Raw genomic sequence first — 20,544 nt, 5'->3', positions numbered from 1 at the left:
TCTTTTATGCCTTTTTCCTGTTTGCTCACTTCACATGAAACAGAAAAATGTGGGGGTGGGGGAGAGAGAGAGAGCACGCAAAAATCTGAACTTGCATCCCTCATAAAGCCTCACCTTTTTTGGAACATGGTGATGTGCCTCCAAAGAGATCAGGGGGCTCTGTCAGGAAGAAAGTGGCACTTCAGAACTGAAGAGATGCTGTTGGCATGATATTGCCCTTCCCTCTCCACTGGTCCATCCTTTTTGCAGTAGTATAGGGCCCAATCTTATCCAATTTTCCAGTGTTGGTGCACCTGTGCCAATGGGGCATAAGCACCACATCCTGTCACAGAGGCCTCCTCAAGGTATGGGAACATTTGTTCCCTTACCTTAGGGCTGCATTGCAGTTGCACTGATGCTGGAAAGTTGGATAGGATTGGGCCCATAGCCCACTGTATGGTGTTGTGGGGAAAGCATGTGAGCCATTGTCTAGTCCTTGCTGAATCAATCTCAAACCATGGGAAGTTTCTACCATGTGCAAGAAAGAAGATCATTTCAGCTCAAAGTTGATTAAAACCTGTTTTCGCTTGGCACTCACAGGTGTGCACCTTTGGTCCCTGTTGCGTATATGCAATGTTCTACATTTAAGCAGAAATGGCTTAAAAGGTCCTTTTCAGTTCTAGCAGGGCTGTGGGTTTCTTCTGCAGCTTCATTCTCACTCCTTGTTTCAGTGGCAGAAATGTATGTCCTTGTGTACGATGCGTGTACACTCTCCTGTTTCTGCACACTTGCAAATGATGGCATGATAGGCACTTTAAAGAGAAAGTAAATAAAGGCCACCACTGCAGACTTTATAAGCTCTTGTAGTGGTGTATCCCATGAGTTGCCTAGGAAAGGGACAGAGAGAAGGCTGTGACCATACATAGTGCGCTGATTATTCTGTGAGTTACCACTCAGACTGGATATCCACATGTACAGCAGGAGAGAGTCGATGTTAGGCAGCAGACTGGCTGCAGTAACCCATGGCCATAGCAATTGTTACGTCATTCCCCAGTCTTATCATATATGATATACCACGGCCTCTTTGTCCATGCAGCCCACAGGTGTCAAATCTGAGCATCTCCCAGAGCGTTTGCTCTTCTACTGAATTGATAGAGGACATGACAGAAGCATCAAGGAATGTAAGAGTATCCCCTTAATCTCCACTCAGCTCCACTGGATCCTCATCCCCATGTCGGGCCACATCCAGAGCCACTGCAGAATTGAGTAGTCGCATTGTGGGGCTACTTGTAAAGGAAGTTGGGGGAAGGGGACAAAAGTCCCCTTCACCTGAGGAGGCGGTGGCAGCTACCTGGGGCACCTTGGACGCTGTGGCAGCCATTTTGGCGTTGCGTCAGCCCCGTACTCCGGGCAGCTCGGGATTGGGCTGTTACTTCTGAGCAGGCATACATAGGATTGTGTCCTTTGTTTCTTCAGGGAGTTACTCTAGCCTAGTTTCACGATGATATATAGATTGGTTCCAGGGCTGGCCCAAGATCTCCTGGCACCCAAGATGGCAAATGCTATCCCCCCTTATGTGGCAATGTGCCAGTCTCTGCTCCTCCCACTCTCCGGACTGGAAAAAGAAGGGAATGGAGCAGAAGAGAAAGTGTGGAGAGTGGTGGGCTAGAGTGATGCTGCCTTTCTTCCAAGAAGCTCAGAACTGTATACAGAGTTATCTCCTCTCCCCCCCCCCCCATTTATCCTTAAAATAACCTTGTAAAATAGATTAGGCTAGGAGAGATTGGCCCAAGGTGAGCTTTATGGCTTTATCTACTGAGTTAAAGGAAAGGTAAGATTTAAATTCTCTGATTTGTAGTTCAGTCCAATAGCCACTATGCTGCTCTGCTGCTATCTTGACTGGATATTCATGACTGGATAGTCTTTGATTGGACTATTTTTGATTTGACAGTTATTTAATAGTCACCATTCGATGTACATATTTGACATCCAGTTACAATTGGTTATAATATTTGATATGTGACAGTACAGTGTGATCACTGTTGTCTTCGATGGCTCCACATCAGACCCCTTTGACATCCGAAGCGGCGTGAAGAAGGGCTGTGTTCTTGCACCAACCTTGTTTGGGATTTTCTTCGCTGTCCTGCTGAAGCAGGCCTTTGGAACTGCAACAGAAGGCATCTATCTCCGGACCAGATCAGATGGAAAGCTCTTCAACCTCTCCAGACTGAGAGCAAAGTCCAAAGTCCAGCTGAAATGTCTGCGTGACTTCCTCTTTGCCGACGATGCAGCTGTCACTACCCACTCTGCCAAAGATCTCCAGCAGCTCATGGATCGTTTTAGCAAGGCCTGCCAAGATTTTGGAGTGACGATCAGCCTTAAGAAAACACAGGTCATGGTTCAGGATCTGGACTCACCTCCCTGCATTACAATCTCTGCACATGAACTGGAGGTTGTCCATGACTTTGTGTACCTTGGCTCAATGATCTCCGACACTCTTTCTCTCGATACCGAGCTAAACAAGCGCATCGGTAAAGCAGCTACCACGTTTTCCAGACTCACAAAGAGAGTCTGGTCCAACAAGAAGCTGATGGAACATACCAAGATCCAGGTCTACAGAGCTTGCGTCCTGAGTGCACTTCTGTACTGCAGCGAGTCATGGACTCTTCGCTCACAACAGGAGAGGAAACTGAACACTTTCCACATGCGCTGCCTCCGACGCATCCTCGGCATCACCTGGCAGGACAAAGTTCCAAACAACACAGTCCTGGAATGAGCTGGAATCCCTAGCATGTATGCACTGCTGAAACAGAGACGCCTGCGTTGGCTCGGTCATGTCGTGAGAATGGATGATGGCCGGATCCCAAAGGATCTCCTCTATGGAGAACTCGTGCAAGGAAAGGAATAATAATAATAATAATAATAATAATAATAATAATAATAATAATAATAATAATAATAATAATAGAGTGGCACGGAATATTAGCAGAGAGCTCACAGGGCAGTTCCCTGCTACGTTGAGTGAAAGGAAAGAGCAGTAACCAGCCCCCTACTGAAAGTACCCTCTTCACCCAAAGATTTCTGTCAGTGATGATCAAGCCAGGGCTGGTGGGCTACAACCAGACTCACTGCCTGCCTCTTTGTGAGTTAAGAGTTCCACCTGATGCCAACTTAGTGCCATGACTTCAGTCTTCAAAGCACTCTTAAGTCTTGGAAACCCTTTGGTCTTAATTTCCCTGGCAGCAGTCTGAGTTTCTCTGCAGATTGCAGGGAGCATAGGCTGCTTCTGGACATGCTGGGTTGTACATAACTTGGGATGCCCATTTGCAGTCTTAGGCAATGTGGGTGCAGCAATGTACCAAAGGAGGCCCATCAAGGATTCGGCTGCAGTCAGTTTCTGTGCCAGGCTGAATTGGGCTTCAGGGCTGCCTGTCTCCTGCCAAACTCATCTCCGTTGCTGTGGGCAGTGGCTATATTTTTCCTTCCCTCTCTCTTTCCTTTCTTGGCTCTAGACCCCAGCATCTGGAGATACTTTTTGGCAGAGGAAACCTGATTTCGCTGTCCCAGCTGTGGGTGCCGGGCATACATATGGTTAACGGCAGCTGTGCTCCCATCTGAGGGAGGAGGGCTGGCTTGCAGTGTCTGCCCCTTTCTTTCCCTCTTTCTTTTGCTGTTTTCCAGAAAGTGCAGTTTTGCTTGGAGCCTGAGATCAGAAGGCTAGAAGCTGGACTCTCCAGCACTCCACCTTTCTACCCACTAGCAGGGGTGGAAGTGCTGACTTGGAGGGGGATGATCTAGAAGACTAAAGGCAAAGGCAAGTAGTGGCTCCGGCAGCCTGTAATCCTACCCCTGAGGTAGGTGCCAATCAGATGGGCAGAATTCTGGGACCAGGCGCTTAGGACTCTGTGGAATTTTGTGTGCAAAAGACGTGTACAAGCGACTTGTACTGATTTGCTGGGGGAGTGACTGGACAATAGCAAGCCAGAACTGCCTGGGGTCATAGCGAAGCACTCATAACACATAAGGCACTGTGGGGTTCAGGTTGCTGGTACTTTTGGTGCTTTGGGCACTAAGAATGTGTCGGCATCTTCCCCACATGCTATCCTCCCATTGCAGTAACAGGGAGACTGCTACTGCTGTTCATTGCTTGGCTACCTTCCCTGTCTAGGCAGCATCATTAACACTCCAGAAGCTGATCTAAGAGAGTTAGGAAAAATTAATTTCTGTTGCAATGTATTCCCATCTCCTATTCTTCTCTACAGTCAGTTCTTGGGGAAATGTCACTTGGGGACAAGTTGTATCAGGAAGTCTAACCATGAACCATTGCCCTGATAGGGGAAGGGGAACAGGGACTCTCTGCCTGAGGCCTGTGCCTGCTGGCATGCTTGCTGTTAGCTGCTCCGTAGCTCAGGATTATTTCACCTGGCTATGCACAACCCTGGGCTGCCTTGTAGCCCATCCAGGAACGGCACCCGTTATGCTCCCACAAACACCCATGAGGATGAAGCATCTTTGGCCATGAAGGGAGGGCAGGGGTCTTGAACCCTATTTCCTCACCCCAATATCCTCCTCTTGTTTGACTGTCTGGAACAGTCTGTGTCTCTGGATCTGCAACGACAAAGGAACTTTTTTCCCCAGGATGTGATAGCTTTACATTCCTAGACATTGCCGGCTGTTATATCAGGCCCCAGAGAGATGGAGAGTAGCCAATGGGAACCGGAAAAAACAAATACACTCTTGGAGCACATATCTCTGTATGCCCCTGAGCTCATGTCTCTATACAAGCTTATGTGTGTTCAGTTGTGTGCATGCCCTGTTTTGCTGCTTGTATATGCTTGTCCTTGAATAGATAAGACCCTCTTTGTCTGGCCATATGTCTGGCTACACATTTTTGTGTGGTTTTGTCTCTTGGGACCTAGAATATGAGAGTAGATATTTTGTTGAAAAAACTTATAGGAGGGTTTTTGCTGTTATATTCTTTTCTATATTCTGTAGTGCTCAGTAGACCTTTCCTGTGTCATAAAAAGCAAAAGATGGTGGTGATGATGTATGCATTTGGGTGTTTTGTTTTCTACATCCTGAGGGCTCAGGGCAGCTTGGTTTAAAACACAATTAAAACAGAGATAAAAAAAACCTACTAAACATGAAATATGGTCAAATTAGAAGTATCCCATACCAGTTTAACCCTAATCATACTGAGCTTGTCCACTCAAAATGAATACACCTCATTGTTTTTAAATGCTTGTGCTTAGACTTCATGAGCCTTCAGGGGAAGGTAATTCTGTACTTGTGGGGGAGCCACTGATAAGCAGGGTTCATTCACCATGTTTGGGATTCTCTGTGTATACACATATTGTGAACCTTTGTATATGAGCCTTTTCTCTTGTTCCTGCATTTAATGTCTGTAAGTTTTAGGACCTACACAATCTTCGTATGTGTAGGTGTTCTTTGACTGACCCACACATAGGCTTTCCTACATCTCTCTGCGTGTGAATATGTGTACAAGCTGTACTCTCTGCATACACCAGTACTATTAGCATATGCAAAGTGACTCTAGTAGGGTTTTCTAAATCATATAAGCATACACTTCTGAGCTTGGTTGTGTGTCTGTCTTCATCTTTATCTGTGTCTGTTTTTTCTCTCTCTCTCTCCCCCCCTCTTTTTTGCTGATCACCTGATTTTTTGGGGCTATGATCTGTATCATTTATTGTGCATTACATTGATATATGTGAACTCTGCCTGCCTTTATGTATTTGAATGCTGGAAATGTGCCAGTGTGTGAGATTGGATACATATGGGGAATAGTCATGTTAACTCAGCCTATAGAGAATCAGGTGGTCTGCTGTTTGTGTTCAAAATGCATGGAGGGAGAAGGAATATGAACAATGCACACTGGGTATATGTAAGTTTTTATGCACTGTGCAGTGAGTGTGTGAGTGCAGCAAATGCTAAGTGTGTGTGCAGTTTGAACTGCACAAATATCTACACCAGTGGTTCGCAACCTTTAGGAGCCTGCAGGCCACTGACACAAACACTGGAATTGTCGTGGACCACATGAAATCCCCTCCATCCCCACCACACACAAAAATACAATTCAATTTGATAGCCCATGGGGGAGCGTTCAGGAAGACAATGAAAATGGAAGCTGCAGGTGCTCCATTCTCTGCCCTCTCTTTGGTGCTCCGTTGGGAAGCATCTTGCAGAATCATCTTTTTTTTTTTTTCCTGAAACCACTTCTCAGGGTCTCACAGACCACCTGTGATCCCTGGAGCACAGGTTGAGAACCACTGATCTACACTAAAGTCTAAAAGTAGGTGAACTGTTCTAGTTCCTCTTCCCCAACTGAACCTGTGTTTTGTAGTTCTGAAAACATCTCAGAAAACAACAATTCCCAGAGGTCTTCAGAGAAAGCTTCAGACCAACATACACTGATGCACTCATTAATGCAGTTCAGAGCAAACTGCATATACATTCCTTGTGCAAAAGGAATGCTCACACAACCATATGCTCCATGGTTGTAGCTTATTTGGAGTGCTTGTGTGCATTTAGGTACACATGAGCTTTGCAAGTGTAGTGCACAAATGCCACCTGCCTAAGCATGACTCCTGCTTCAACATAGTTGTGTAACTGTGTCCTTTGGCCCAGTTGCCCTCTCTTTCTGCTCTGCCAGGCACATTGCTGTTGCCACCAGAATCTCCTGGGTTTTGACCCAGCTGTGTGGTTCATTCCATGAGACGTTTTGTCTTCCCAGCAGCTTGTTGACCACAGATGTTAGGAAAGTTGCCTAGTTTTGCTTGGCATTGCACTGTTCTGGCTTATTATTGAATTCGATTCCAGTGTTCACACACATGCACTGTCATGAAGCCACAGACGTACCCTAGGACGGAGCTATTGAACTGTTCCAACAGGCAGCTGAAAATAAAGTATGGGCAAGTGAGTCATGTCATCTTTACAATATTGTAGGGAAAGGGTGATATTGTCTTCTGAATTTCCCTATTCCCAGCTACCCATTGCTCCATCTGCCACTGACAAGAGAACAGGATGCCTGTTTTCTTTTCTCAGGACTCCTCTTACTTATTCTGCATCTGTCTACTCTGAGGGTCTATCTACACTTTCACTGCCTAACACAGCACAGAGAATTCCAGCCAACACATCTCTGCTGCAAAGCCATTAAGGAAAGAAATCATTTAGGAAAAGCCTTGGCAAGGGAATTCTTAATCCTTCCCCACCTGCCCTTCTTACCAGGGCCGGCCTTAGGAGCTGCAGGGCCCAATTGGAAACGCTTTTGCGGGGGACCCTCTAATTTTGCTGGGCCCCCTCTGCTAATTTTCTTAGCTCTTGAATGGAGCCAGACCAAGAAAAAAGCATCTGTTACTTCTGTGCAGGTGGACAGGACTCCTGTACCTTTTGTGATTGTGCAGAATAGGCACCTGAAAGGTCGGCGGGAGGGAGGGAGGGAGGGAGGGAGGGAGCATGCACCCAGGCCCAATGCTCCCCAACACTTGCGTGCCCCATCCTGTCCACAGCAGCCCACTTTGGAGCAAGATGGTTAGAGGATGGTACTGGAAGATGTGAGGGCAGGGAAAGAGCAAGGCGAGCATGCTGCCACCTGCCTGGCACCAATTTTGGCCCAACTGGCAGCAGCAGTGGGCGGAAGTACAATGCAGGGCCCCCACCATGCGCAGGGCCCAACTGGGCAAAATTGCCCCCAATTGCCTAAAAGCCAGCCCTGCTTCTTTTCTTTCTAGTTGTTCGTTTGCATGGGAAACACGCACTTGGGAAGCCTGGTTTGGAGGAAAGCTGCTGGGAGTGTTGTGGAGAAATGTGGGTCGGGGAGGAGTTAAGCAACACCCCTTTGCTTGCTATTTGTCCTGTGCAAATTGCGTCTGCCGCTGTCATTTTGCAGTGGACAAATGATGGCCAGGGTTCCCAAGCGAGAAAGTATAGACTGTGCCAAGTGGCTAGGAAGTGCTGAAGCCCAGCAGCTGCATCCCCCCACTAAGAATCTTCACCCCAGCTCCATTTTCTACATAGTCAGGAAGAAAAGAGCTGTGCCTAGAACCTGCACAACACTACAATGCTAAGAAGATTAATTGTTGTCAGCCATTTGCCCTTCTTTGGACCTCTGCATCCACAATCCACTTTTGAGCTCCCTCTATGCTTCTCTGCAATTTCTACAGCAATCCAGGGCCACCACTGTTCCAGAGGTGTTTGCCATAGTAAACACTCAACACTATGAAGGGGTGTGTGTGCATGTTCTCAGCTTCTTGGGGTCACAATAATAATAATATATAATATACAGTATTTATATACCGCCTTTCTTGGTCTTTATTCAAGACTTTATTCAAGGCGGTTTACATAGGCAGGCTTATTAAATCCACGCAGGGATTTTTACAAATTGAAAGAAGGTTCTTTCTTTCAAGAACCACTACATTCAAGGTGTTACACTCCGATCTGGTTTATCATTCTGGCCTCCATCCTCCCACGCTCCGAGCAGATGGAACAGCTCAGCTGCAGCTTGCCAGCTGCTTCAAGGTCGCACGGTGCCGGTGGCCTCGAACTGGCGACCTTGTGGATGTTAATCTTCAGGCAAATGGAGGCTCTACCCTCTAGACCAGACAAGCTGAACATGCATCAAGAGTCAGCACATGGTTGTGTCTACTTGGGGCAAGTCAGTTAGCTTTGAAAACTGTGCTCCCTTCCCTTTGTGGTTTACAGGTTTACCATGGCAAAAATATGAGTTAGACAGGATTAGACTGAGGTTGCTGTGTGACGTTGCTCTTGTATTTCACAGCATTATTTGGCTTTGATGCCCACCTACGGCTCCGAGAAGCTCTACTGTCCAATTTGTATTCTAATCAAGTGACATCTTTGCTCCCAGCAGAATGCCACTTAAATGTAGTGGCACTCTTGCTCACTCTTAACCTCAGTCTCTTTAGTCCTCTGTGTGGCGTCTGACATTTTGCCAGTGTCCTTCACCTCGTGGGCCCAAGGGCCTTACATCACTCTAGCAGGATTTCTTCTTGCTCCCTGACCTCTCCCCCCTTTTCTCCTTGCCTGACTCTCTCCAACAGGGCCCAGAGCAATGAAGGGACCTCTGGCACCCAGTGCTTTTTTGCTCTTCTGTCTGCTATCCCAGGCTCACTGCAATGAGAGGGACATGGAAGAGAGGCCTGGAGCTCCAACACAAACACCACCCCAGCATCATACTTTCAGGTGGGTTACAACTGTGGGACATGGAGGCCACAGGATATCAAAAGGTGATGGCTCTGTTCTTCAGCAGTGGAAGGTGATCACCAAGACTCTCACACAGGCCCTGGATAGATTACCATTAGCAGTACTGCATACCTGGGCAGCTACTCAGAATATCCCCATTATCTCCCACCCTGATTGTTACGCTTATGGTTCCAACTGCTGACAGTTAAAGAAATAACTTCGTGGTATACTTCAATGCCCAATTAACTCCATTAATGTGCATCTTCCATGTGCAGTTAATGCACAATTAACTCTATCATTCTGACCCACTTTGAATGAAGCCAGAGGCTGCTGGATGATGATAATGGCTCTGGAGGAGGTATAAATGACTGTATAAGGGGCCTTAATGGCTGTTTCACAGGCATAAAATTAAGGCTCTTTTAACCAGAGTGAGCTTTCCACCATGTATCTTTTTACAAGGATTGTAAAAAGGCTTCTTTAGGTTCCCCTTGCAAATTCCTACAGCATCAAGGCTTCACTCAGTCTTAAAGCACAATCCTATGCATGTATGTCTGGAAGCAAGTGCCGTTGAGTTCAGTATGGCTTGCTCCCAGGTGACTGTGCATAGGATTGCAGCCTTGTTCTTGCCTGGCCATTGCTAGAAAGGGCAGGAGAGTTGGGATTCGGACGTCATAGCCTCTGGCGCATTCTCAGATCTGCTGTGAATCACCACATTAATTCCCCCTGTCCTTAGACTGGTGGATGGTGCTTATATAGGCTAAGTGAGCAAGTGGCTCATCCTTCCAAAGTGCTTCACAGTCTGTTTCATAGCACTGCGGCTGCACCCCACTGAGATCTGACATACCAGCTTCAACTTATGCAGCGTTTTGCGTATGGAAGCCACATACTCCTCATTCCCTCTCCCCTGCAGAGACTGCAAATAATCTGCCTGTTTAGGATTTCTAACAAGAGCCTCCTTAGGAACTATGGGGCCCTGCGCTGGGACACAAGGGGAGAAAGCGGCACTAAGAAAGATCTTGCCAAAGCCACACACCCCTTCTCTCATTAATGCGTGATGGCTAGGAGGCAGGGGCAAATTTGCCCACTCTCCAGGCACTAGTATATGTGCTATTCCAGTAATAGGCCAACTGTAGTGGGTACACATTTGGCTTAAACTGGGAACATAATAAGAAAGTAACAGACAGTCTGTACCTGTTTAATGGATGCAACTGGAGGGCATTTCTGTCTCATTAACAGATGCATAGCTAAATGAGCTGACTGGCATTACCCCAGTGCTGATGTGTACAGAATGAATTCAATTATCATAGAGTTTCCACAGCTTTGGGCCCAGCTGGGTTCTGTGTTGTTTGAACTGCTTTTAGTTGTCTTAACGAGCAGATGTTCTTCAACTTTCTTCAGTCCAGTTGGATCATTCAGTGCTCAGCCGTCAGGTTCCCACCGCACCTCCACCGAATGCTTCTCCTTGTCTGTAGGGCCAGCCCACTTATGAGGCTGGGTGAAGTGGCTGCTTTAGGTGGTGGGTGATGGAGGAGCAGTGAACTAGCAGGGGGCGCCTTGCACCCTGTACCTGCACTCTGCCTCCACCAACATGCCACCTAGCCACTTTGCTGCCATCCTTATCACGGCAGCAGCAGGCCACCTACTTCTCTTCTACCTCCTCCTCCAGCACTGATGCCAAAGATCACAGTAGTGGGGCTAGAGGAGGTGATGGGGGGCCTCTGTGACCCTGTTTGCCATTGCTCACCCGGAAGAAGAGAGATGGGGAATAGGATCATGGCAGCATCCCAGCCATCTCCATTGTCCATTGCAATCTTGCAATGCCACTTCCCAGGCAGGAGGGACCTGGGAACAAAAGAGCAATGGAAGACATCCTCTTCCCACTCTCAGGATTGTTCCAGGTAGTCTGCTTTGAAGAAGTGGTGGATGCAGGAGGAGGTGGCAATGCAATGGCAGGGAGACAGTGGGGTTGTGTAGCGTGCATGCTGACAAATGTGCATGGGGGGGCAAGAAAAAAATGGGAGAGGAAAATTGGAGCACCGCTCTAGGCATTGGTTCAGCTTGCCCGCAGTCTCCTTGTGCACATCTGATGGAGCAGGGGCATATACTGGGAGAAAGGCCAGCTGCAGACCTTAATGCAGTTAATTGAAGAGGAGAATCAATTCTGAGGCCTGTCTTGGTTGCACTGCCTTCCTGTGCCCCCAGATCACACTACGGCTACATATGCTTCAATTCCCCCTATAAACCAAGGAAAGCTGCCATTTTCTGGTATTTGTTCCTCATTAATGACTGTCTTTGGGGTTCCTTTTAGAGATGTTGTTAACAAGCAGGAGAATCCTTCAGGTTTCTTTCCCCGCCGCCACATTAGTCTCTAGAAAAGAAACATTTAAGAAGGGTGGTGATTCTGCAGCAGACGCTTATGCAGAAATGCCTGGGCATTGGTTCCAAATGGCAATTGCCTGGCTTCACTTCTGCCTCCCCATAACTACCAATCCAAATAGTACGCGTAAATGTTCACTTAATTTGTTTCAGTTGCAAATATCCTAAGGAGTGTTACCAGATGTACCGTGATCTGTTCTTAAAACATTCTTTCTTGTGGGGACTGGTACAGTGTTCTGTACGCTAACACACCCTGCTTTAGAAGTCAGCGAAGGACACAACACTGTGTGAGAACAGAAGTGTTTCGACTACAGCTCCATACAGGAGGGTATGCCCTTTGGTGGCAACTTGAAAAATATCCTGGTGAGGGGTGAAGCTGTCTTTCAGCCCCCATTGCAAGTTTGGGACAAAACTCCCAGTCAAGCAATCAGAGGCCTAGCTGTGCCTTGAGTACAGGCAGGGAAAAGTGAAGCAAGTGGGGAAAAAATGGATTGTTTACTAGGGGCTGTGTAAAACATGTATGTACCACCTGACAGCATTCAGGCTTTCAGCAATTTCTGCCAACAACTTCTACTTCAGGATAAGTTTGTGAAATGATGACTTCAGGGGGAAAAATTGAGTGTGTGATCCCGGAATAGGGGCCTTTGCTAAATTGCCAAGGTCAGTGGGTTCCTGAATTACATTTCCAATTTTCTCCCAGCCTTGCAATCTACCCTGTCTGTGCTGTTTCTGCCTCCCAGGGCTGGGAATGTGTATGAGCAACACAGCAAGACGCCCAGAGGCCCTGAATGTGTCCGCTGCTGTGATCCTTCTGAGCACTTCTCAGCGTACCCCATGTACCAGCCTGTGCCTCAGATCAACATTACCATCCTGAAAGGTAAGGAGCACTGATTGGCCTTGTATGGATTCAGATCTTGGACTGCAGGGAGAGAGAAGGTCTTTGTGCAATGCACAATGGGGAAGATGAGCTAGAGAGGTTCTTCCCCACATCAAGATACGGGGCATCAGCTACTTCCCCACCATTCCCCTCCCAGTCCAGTTGTCCACTTCCACTTGCTGTGTGACATACTGGGAGTTCTTCTTCTTGTAGCAGGTTGCGGGAGGGGGGGGAACCACAGAACCAGGGAAGAAACAAGTGAGGGCCCAATCCTATCCAATTTTCCAGTGCCGGTGCTGCTGTGCCAATGGGGTATGCACTGCATCCTGTGTTGGGGAGGCCATCTCAGAGGCCTCCTCAAGTTATGGGAACATTTGTTCCCTTACCTCGAGGCTGCATTGCAGCTGCACCAGTGCTGGAACATTGGATAGAATTGGGCCCTGAGAGTTGTTACAGCTGCCTCCTATGCTGATGCAGGGTGGGGTGGATCTCCATGGTGCAACCTGACATGCAGGAGTGGAATTGGGACTTGCTCTGTGAAACTTGTAGCTTTACCCATTTCTGAACTTCTCTGTGAAACAGCCCTTACCCGAGCAAAGTTGAATGCATTTAGCAGCCTGCTTGAAACAGCAGTGGGGCAGGATTCCAAAATATCTGAATCCAGAAAGGTAGAATAATGAGCTTTGGGTCTAAAGCCTAGGTCGTATTCATGGAGTGACTGCATTTTGACAAACCTTTGGATTTCTTTAGAGGCCAGAGGACTGGTCTGAGAGAAATTGTAAGGAAGAAAAGAATTTCCTGGCCTGAAGAAGCTGTTATGATAATCTTATCCAAGCCCCTTCCTTAGGCCAGGAAGAATTGCCAAATTAGTCTTGAGTGAGACCCAGAGCTTCAGAGGTTGCATAAGGACATGATCTGACCTCACTGGAAGAATATGAAAGATGGAGAAATTACGTCATCATCAGAGCAGAGCTTGACATCGCTGAACTCCTAGAGCCCTCCTCAGGAATTCATAGAAAGGGGTGCAGCTCTCTCTCTCTCTCTCTCTCTCTCTCTCTCTCTCTCTCTCTCTCTGTGTATGTATAAGTTGTATATTTCAACATTTGAAAATCTAGAGGAGGTAGTTTTGGGTTTCCCCGGCAGGCCAATCCTCAGCTCCCTGGCACAGTTTGGTGCAACAGACCCCAAATGGCTACCTCTAAATCCAGTGGGGGCAGAAAGGCCATTGGAGGTCTCTTCAGGGGAAGGGACTTTGGAGTCAGGGATAAGCAGCGAGGTGGCCAAGTTTGCAGATGACACTAAACTTTTCTGGGTGGTGAAGACCAGAAGTGATTGTGAGGAGCTCCAGAAGGATCTCTCCAAACTGGCAGAATGGGCAGCAAAATGGCAGATGCGTTTCAATGCAAGTAAGTGTAAAGTAATGCATATTGGGGCAAAAAATCAAAACTTCACATGTAGACTAATAGGTTCTGAGCTGTCTGTGACATATCAGGAAAGACATCTTGGGGTGCTTGTGGACAGCTCGATGAAAGTTTCGACCCAGTGTGCGGTGGCAGTGAAGAAGGCCAATTCTAGACTAAGGATCATTTAAAAACAGCCAATATTATAATGCCTTTATAGAAATTGATGGTAAGGCTGCATCTGGAGTATTGTCCATTTCTTGTTGCCACATCTCAAAAAGGACATAGTGGAACTAGAAAAGGTGCAGAAGAGAGTAACCAAAATGATTACTGGGTTGGGGCACTCCCTTATGAGCAAACGCTACAGCATTTGGGGCTCTTAGAAAAAAGGTGCCTGAGAGGGGACGTGATTGAGATGTACAAAATTATGCAAGAGATGAATAGAGTAGACAGAGGGATGTTCTTTTCCCTCTCATACAATACCAGAACCAGGGGACATCCACTAAAACTGAGTATTGGGAGAGTTAGGACAGACAAAAGAAAATACAGATGTGCTCTCCTAATCCTGTTTTTAAGGGAAACAACAGTCATTCTCTTGGCTCCTATTTCAGTTATTTTTCTCAAACAAGAGAAGATAAGCTAACCCTCTAAAATCTCTATCATCCGGTACCCACTGGGCTTCTGTTCCGGACTTCCCCGTGGAAACTGTGGATACAGGGGATGCCTTTAAAAAGATAGGGGAAAGTTTAAAAAAATCTTGATAAAACAAGATTTTAAAAAAATATTCCCCTATCTTTTTAATAGGTGTCCCTGGTATCTATGGTATCTGTGGATAACTGAAACCATGGATACTGAATCCGTGGATACCGGGGCATGCTTGCATTTCTTTACCCAGAGCATGAATAGTTTGTGGAACTCCTTGCTACAGGATGTGGTGATGGTATGTAGCCTAGATGCCTTTAGAAGTGAATTGGACAGATTTCTAGAAGAAAAATTCCATCACAGGTTACAAACCATGATGGGTATGTGCAGCCTCCTGTTTGTAGAAGTCTGCTATTTCAGAATGCCAGGTGCAAAGGAGTGGCACCAGAATTCAGGTCTCTTGTTGTCTTGTGTACTCCCTCAGGCATCTGGTGGGTCACTGGGGAAACTGGACTAGATGGGCCTTTGGCCTGATCCATAGGGCTATTTTTATGTTCTTATATCCCCTTCCACCACGGAAAGCCTCAGGTCCTGCAATGGGACTGCTTGCATCTGCACTAGCTATTTTGTTGGCGCAGATGAGAGAATCCCCCTGTTGGGCTTTGCAGCCAGACACTTGCTAAGTGGTCGTTTTATGTTCTCCCAGTGAATGACTGTGCTGGGTTGACTGGGACATTCTCCTTCTAGGTTTCTCTCCCAAGGATGAGTGAAGATGATTTGTCTACATCATTCACCCAATGTCTGTCTTGAGTTGAATGTAGAGGCCAAGCCTAGCTGAGTTGAATTGCTGCTCAATTATGACCTCTCTCTATTACTTAGGTGAGAAAGGGGATCGTGGTGAGCGTGGACCCCAAGGCAAGCTGGGCAAGTCTGGTTCCAGTGGGAGCAAGGGCCATATGGGCCTCAAAGGGCAAAAAGGCAACATAGGGGCTCCAGGGGAACGGTACAAGACCAACTATGCTGCTTTCTCAGTCGGCCGTAGGAAACCCCTGCATAGCAATGACTACTACCAGACGCTAATCTTTGACACCGAGTATGTGAACCTCTATGGCCATTTCAACATGTTCATGGGTAAGTTCTACTGCTATGTGCCTGGCGTGTATTTCTTCAGTCTTAACGTGCACACCTGGAACCAGAAGGAGACCTACCTGCACATCATGCGCAATGAGGCAGAGGTGGCCATCTTATATGCTCAGGCCAGCGACCGAAGCATCATGCAGAGCCAAAGCCTGATGCTGGACCTGCAGGACCAGGATGAGGTGTGGGTACGGCTCTTCAAGGGCGAACGGGACAATGCTGTTTTCAGTGATGAGTTTGACACATACGTCACCTTCAGCGGATACCTGGTTAAGCCCAGCTCTGAGCCCTGAGTCTGCAGGCAGATGGACAAAATACTGCTAAGAACGTCTTCCTGCTCCAGCCTTCCAGCGCCTTCCTCCTCACCGAGTTTTGATCCTAGTCCTGATCTGCCAGAACCCACTCCGACTCTGACAACACTGCTGCCTCTTCACTTATGTCAAACTACATCCTCCCTTCTCCTGATCTGGCATTTCCCCCTATATTAGCCCCTTACTTGTAAGCCCTCCCCTCCACCCCTGCCTCCAGGACCTGCCCATATACTAATGTAATCTAACTTTTGTGCAGACCCATGTTTCCATTGGTCCTACAAAGAACCACATCCTAAATCAAACATGGCAGCACCATTCTTCCTAGCCCTTCCTGTCCTCCAGTATTTGATTCTTCTCTTGTCTTGCTGGGACTGTTCTCAGCCTCTGAGTTCACATGCCCTGCTGGGATTCTCCCCTCCCCTTAAATCAAGCTGCATCTCTTTATATCCACACTGACCTCAGCCTCTAGCCCTCTACAGCACTGATTTCTGAATTCACTCTTAACCCTGTTAAAACCTTCTTCATGCTTCAGAGCTTGCGTTACCCTTCTCTGCCATTCACCTCTGACGGTTAGGCTGTCCCCTCCATTTTCCATTTGCACCAAATAGTCATTTCAGGATAGCCTCTTCGGGATGGCTGTATTTATTGGCAGGTAAATGGCACAAGGGGAAAAAATTGTCTCCTTCCCCATGCATTAGAGTCCCAGTCAGAATGAGAGTCCTTCATGGTGAAGGACTTCATGTGAAAAGAGGCCCAGTTGTAAGCGTGCCTCTCCAGCATGCAGTTGGGCAAAAGAGGACAACCAAAATTAGAGACCGAGAGCACTTTCCTTGCAAGGTGAAGCTACAGCATTTGGAAGTTTTTAGCTTGGAAAAAGCACATGGGGGAGATATAATTGATACATGCATTATGAAAATTACACATGATTTGGAGGTAGTGGAGAGACATTTTTTCTTCCTCTTTCACAATACTAGAAACAAAGGTTTTCCCATGAAAATGGTTAGCAGGAGATGCAAGATGGACAAAAGGAGGTACTACTTTACACAGCTCATAGTCAGTCTCTGGAATTCATTGCCACAAGATGTGGTGATCACCACTAGCTTGAATGGTTTTAAGAGGGGATTTGAGAGATTCATGGAGGACAGGCGTATCCATGACAACAAGCCATGATACATTATCTTCAGGTTCAAGCATCAACATGTTGCTGAGTGTCAGTTGCAGGGGATCCTTTCTGTCCTGCTTGTGGACTTTCCAGAGGCATCTGCAGGATGGACCACTGCAGGAAACATGATACTGAACTAGATGGGTCTTTGACCTGATCCAGCAGGGCCCTTCTTCTGTCTTGTCTGACCCTCTAAGGGCGCCAATCCTGACCTTCAGCTGGGAGAGAGGCTTTTTAGGGCAGGAGGAGGGCAGGCAGAACCGTGGACGGGTGGGGGATGGGAGGCGGGGCCAGGATCTGGCAGTAATACCAGAACCTGACCTTGTTCCTAGGTGGCCCAGGGCAGTCCCAGGCTGCTTGGATTTGCGCCACCTTGTCAGATGGCGCAGTTCCAAGTAGACCCATTGGGACCGCTGCAGTGTGACACGGGGAAGAGGAAAGGTTTCCCCTTGCCCCGGGCTGTGCCATTTATGGTCCCAAACTTGTGTTGGATGCAGTGCAGGCCTGCTGACCTGCCTGTTTCCAGAGTAAATTAGGATTGAGCCCTATGTGTTACATCTGTGTCTTCCATGCTTCTTCTCCCCAGACATTGTCATCATCCTCACCTTACACTTTCCTTGGCTCTCTCCCTAGCCCCTTGCGATGTTACTGAGCAGGACAATTTGTAAATATCACCTAACCTTGATCAATGTTTTTATTATTCAATATAGCAGTGGTTCTCACACACTTAGCACCGGGACCCACTTTTTAGATTGAGAATCTGTCAGGACCCACCGGAAGTAATGTCATGACCGGAAGTGACATCAGCAAGCAGGGAAAATTATCAATCCTAGGCTGCAATCCTATCCACACTTACCCAGGAGTAAGTTCCATTTACTATCATTGTTAGAATATACACAGTAGCTTGTTAAAAGTGCAGGTCTGTAACATTTCCCCAAATGCAGTCACATACCATGGGAGCATCAAGTCTAATATATTAAAAATAAAATACTGAAATGAATGGGGACCCACCTGAAATTGGCCCACGACCCACCCAGTGGGTCCCGACCCACAGTTTGAGAAACACTGCAATATAGCATATAAGTGCTTAAACCCCCATCCTATTCACTGAGTTAGTTTGGAATACTGAATGAGGTGCTGTTTGGTGCAAAGGAGATGAGGACTTTCCCTCTTATTGGAGATATGCTGACATTGATTTCATGCCAATGCTTCATTCATATTCTATCTGCATGTGTCCATCATTGACCTGCCTTCCCCAAACAGACCAGTGGCAAGGTACAAGTCCCTCCAAACGCCACCTCCCATGTAACAAACTGCAGTCCCAGTTATTTGGCACTGAGCTGTATGCATACTGGCTGAGGTGGGGAGAATTTAGGGCTATATCAAATAGGGTTCCATTTGTACCAATCCCCACCCTAGTGCTGGACAGTGATGACATACAATGTCTGGCCTCTCTTGTCTCTTGTAGAAATGAGATGCCAGGATCATTGGTGCTTGTGTACATTTTTTTGTCAAAATAGGTGCATTAAAATAAGAACTGGCTCTTGTAGCACAGGAGATGTTTACACTGATCTTCAGCATTTAGGGCACAAGCCTAGCCAGGTCTACTCAGAAGTAAATCCTATTTTATTCAATGGGGAATAATTGAATAATTTTTATTTCAGGAACATGTGGTTAGGATTGCAACCTTAGGGCACAGTCCTAACTCCTTATGTCAGTGCTTTCCAGCACTGGCATAGCGGTGCCAATGGGCCATGTGGTGCATCCTGCCATTGGGGGTCACTCATGGAGGCCTCCTTAAAGTAAGGGAATGTTTGTTCCCTTATCTCGGAGCTGCATTGCCCTTATGTCAGTGCTGGAAAGCACTGACATAAGAGGTTAGGATTGTACCCTTAGTGTCATTAATCCTGATAGCTGCACCTTTTGCTTGGAGGAGGCACAGATTCCCGTAATCCTGCTGTGTTCTACTAGCAACAAATGCCCCTCTGAGCAATTGGGCCCTGACATGCCCTGCCACAAGATTCCTGAGTTAGATCAATCCAGCAACCCTCTTAAACCTCAGGCTCCAGCACTGACTCTGAGGTTGCTCAGTCACATAGTTTCCAACTTTCCATCATCCCTCACTCCTTCCCTCTGTGTTCAGCAGGATGCTGCTGTAGCCCGCAGGCATCCTTCAGACTCCACTTTCTTTTGGCTGCATCTGTAGATCAGGCATTGGACTTGGGGGTGGAAGTATATATACTGCAGCACTCTCTAATTCTGTCTTTGCATTAAGCATGCATAAGTAATTAGGATCACTAGTCAGGCTCTTGGCCAGTCTTTTCCTTCTGCTCTGCTCTTTCTCCCTCATGTCTGTCTGGGACCTGAAGGCCTTGGATTCAGTGGGCAGAATCAGGATGTCTCTCTGCAGGCTCCTATGTCTGCTCAGAACGTGTGGGAAGTCTGGAAAGGCTAGTATCTTGTATGGTAAGAAAGGTCTGTTTTATGCATGAAGAAATAGTTTAAAGTTTGTTCGACAGTGTGGAAATGAATTCAAGTCTTGAGAATTCTACCCTCAAAAGAAAACTCAGCATATCTGTGAGGCCTGAACCCTTACACTCATTTTCCTTTCTGGTATTCTTAAAATGCATGCAAGGGAGTGGCCAGCAAATAGCCAAAGATACACATATTTATCATATGCACATGGTCTTACTGTTCATAAATGCATTCCAGTTCTGGTCACTACATCTCAAAAAGGACATAGTGGAAATGGAAAAGGTGCAAAAGGCAGCGACTAAAATGATTACTGGACTGGGGCACCTTCCTTATGAGGAAAGGCTACGGTGTTTGGGCCTCTTCAGCCTAGAAAAGAGACGCCTGAGGGGGGACATACAAAATTATGCATGGGAAGGATAGAGTGGATAGAGAGATGCTCTTTAGACTCTCACATAACACCAGAACCAGGGGACATCCACTAAAATTGAGTGTTGGGAGGATTAGGACAGACAAAAGAAAATATTTCTTTACTCAGCATGTGGTTGGTCTGTGGAACTCCTTGCTGCAGGATGTGGTGATGGCATCTGGCCTAGATGCCTTTAAAAGAGGATTGGACACAGTTCTGGAGGAAAAATCCATTACGGGTTACAAGCCATGATGTGTATGTGCAACCTCCTGATTTTAGAAATGGGCTATGTCAGATGCAAGGGAGGGCACCAGGATGCAGGTCTCTTGTTATCTGGTGTGCTCCCTGGGGTATTTGGTGGGCCGCTATGAGATACAGGAAGCTGGACTAGATGGCCCTATGGCCTGATCCAGTGGGGCTGTTCTTATGTTCTTATAAATGCATTCTGTGCTTCCTAGATGTTTCTCACTTGCAATTTGGGCCTCCACACACCGTTCTCCCACCTACCCTGGCCTAGCCCACGTTCAAACCAGACACAAACAGTCCTGCTGCATGCCAGAGTG

At 47.1% G+C, this 20,544-nt stretch overlaps 1 protein-coding gene across 1 annotated transcript; it reads left to right on the top strand.

Moving 5' to 3' along the window:
• Positions 1–3,765: 3,765 nt before the first annotated feature.
• On the top strand, positions 3,766–17,355 carry C1QTNF1 (C1q and TNF related 1). The gene is made up of 4 exons (XM_066613891.1): positions 3,766–3,833; positions 9,054–9,195; positions 12,312–12,448; positions 15,370–17,355. Exons 2-4 carry the CDS (start codon positions 9,065–9,067, stop codon positions 15,918–15,920), a joined length of 819 nt encoding a protein of 272 aa, XP_066469988.1. The 5' UTR covers positions 3,766–3,833; positions 9,054–9,064; the 3' UTR covers positions 15,921–17,355.
• Positions 17,356–20,544: the final 3,189 nt, after the last annotated feature.

Source organism: Tiliqua scincoides, chromosome 2 (genome assembly GCF_035046505.1).
Source record: "Tiliqua scincoides isolate rTilSci1 chromosome 2, rTilSci1.hap2, whole genome shotgun sequence".
Lineage (NCBI taxonomy): Eukaryota > Metazoa > Chordata > Lepidosauria > Squamata > Scincidae > Tiliqua > Tiliqua scincoides.
This window is presented reverse-complemented; position numbering and strand designations above follow the sequence as displayed.

Bases quoted from the DNA above. Each gene is read 5' to 3' on its own strand.
- C1QTNF1 (XM_066613891.1), top strand. From the start codon at position 9,065: ATGAAGGGACCTCTGGCACCCAGTGCTTTTTTGCTCTTCTGTCTGCTA. The intron at 9,196-12,311 runs GTGGGTTACAAC...TCTGCCTCCCAG, and splicing joins CCCCAGCATCATACTTTCAG to GGCTGGGAATGTGTATGAGC. The intron at 12,449-15,369 runs GTAAGGAGCACT...TCTATTACTTAG, and splicing joins CAACATTACCATCCTGAAAG to GTGAGAAAGGGGATCGTGGT.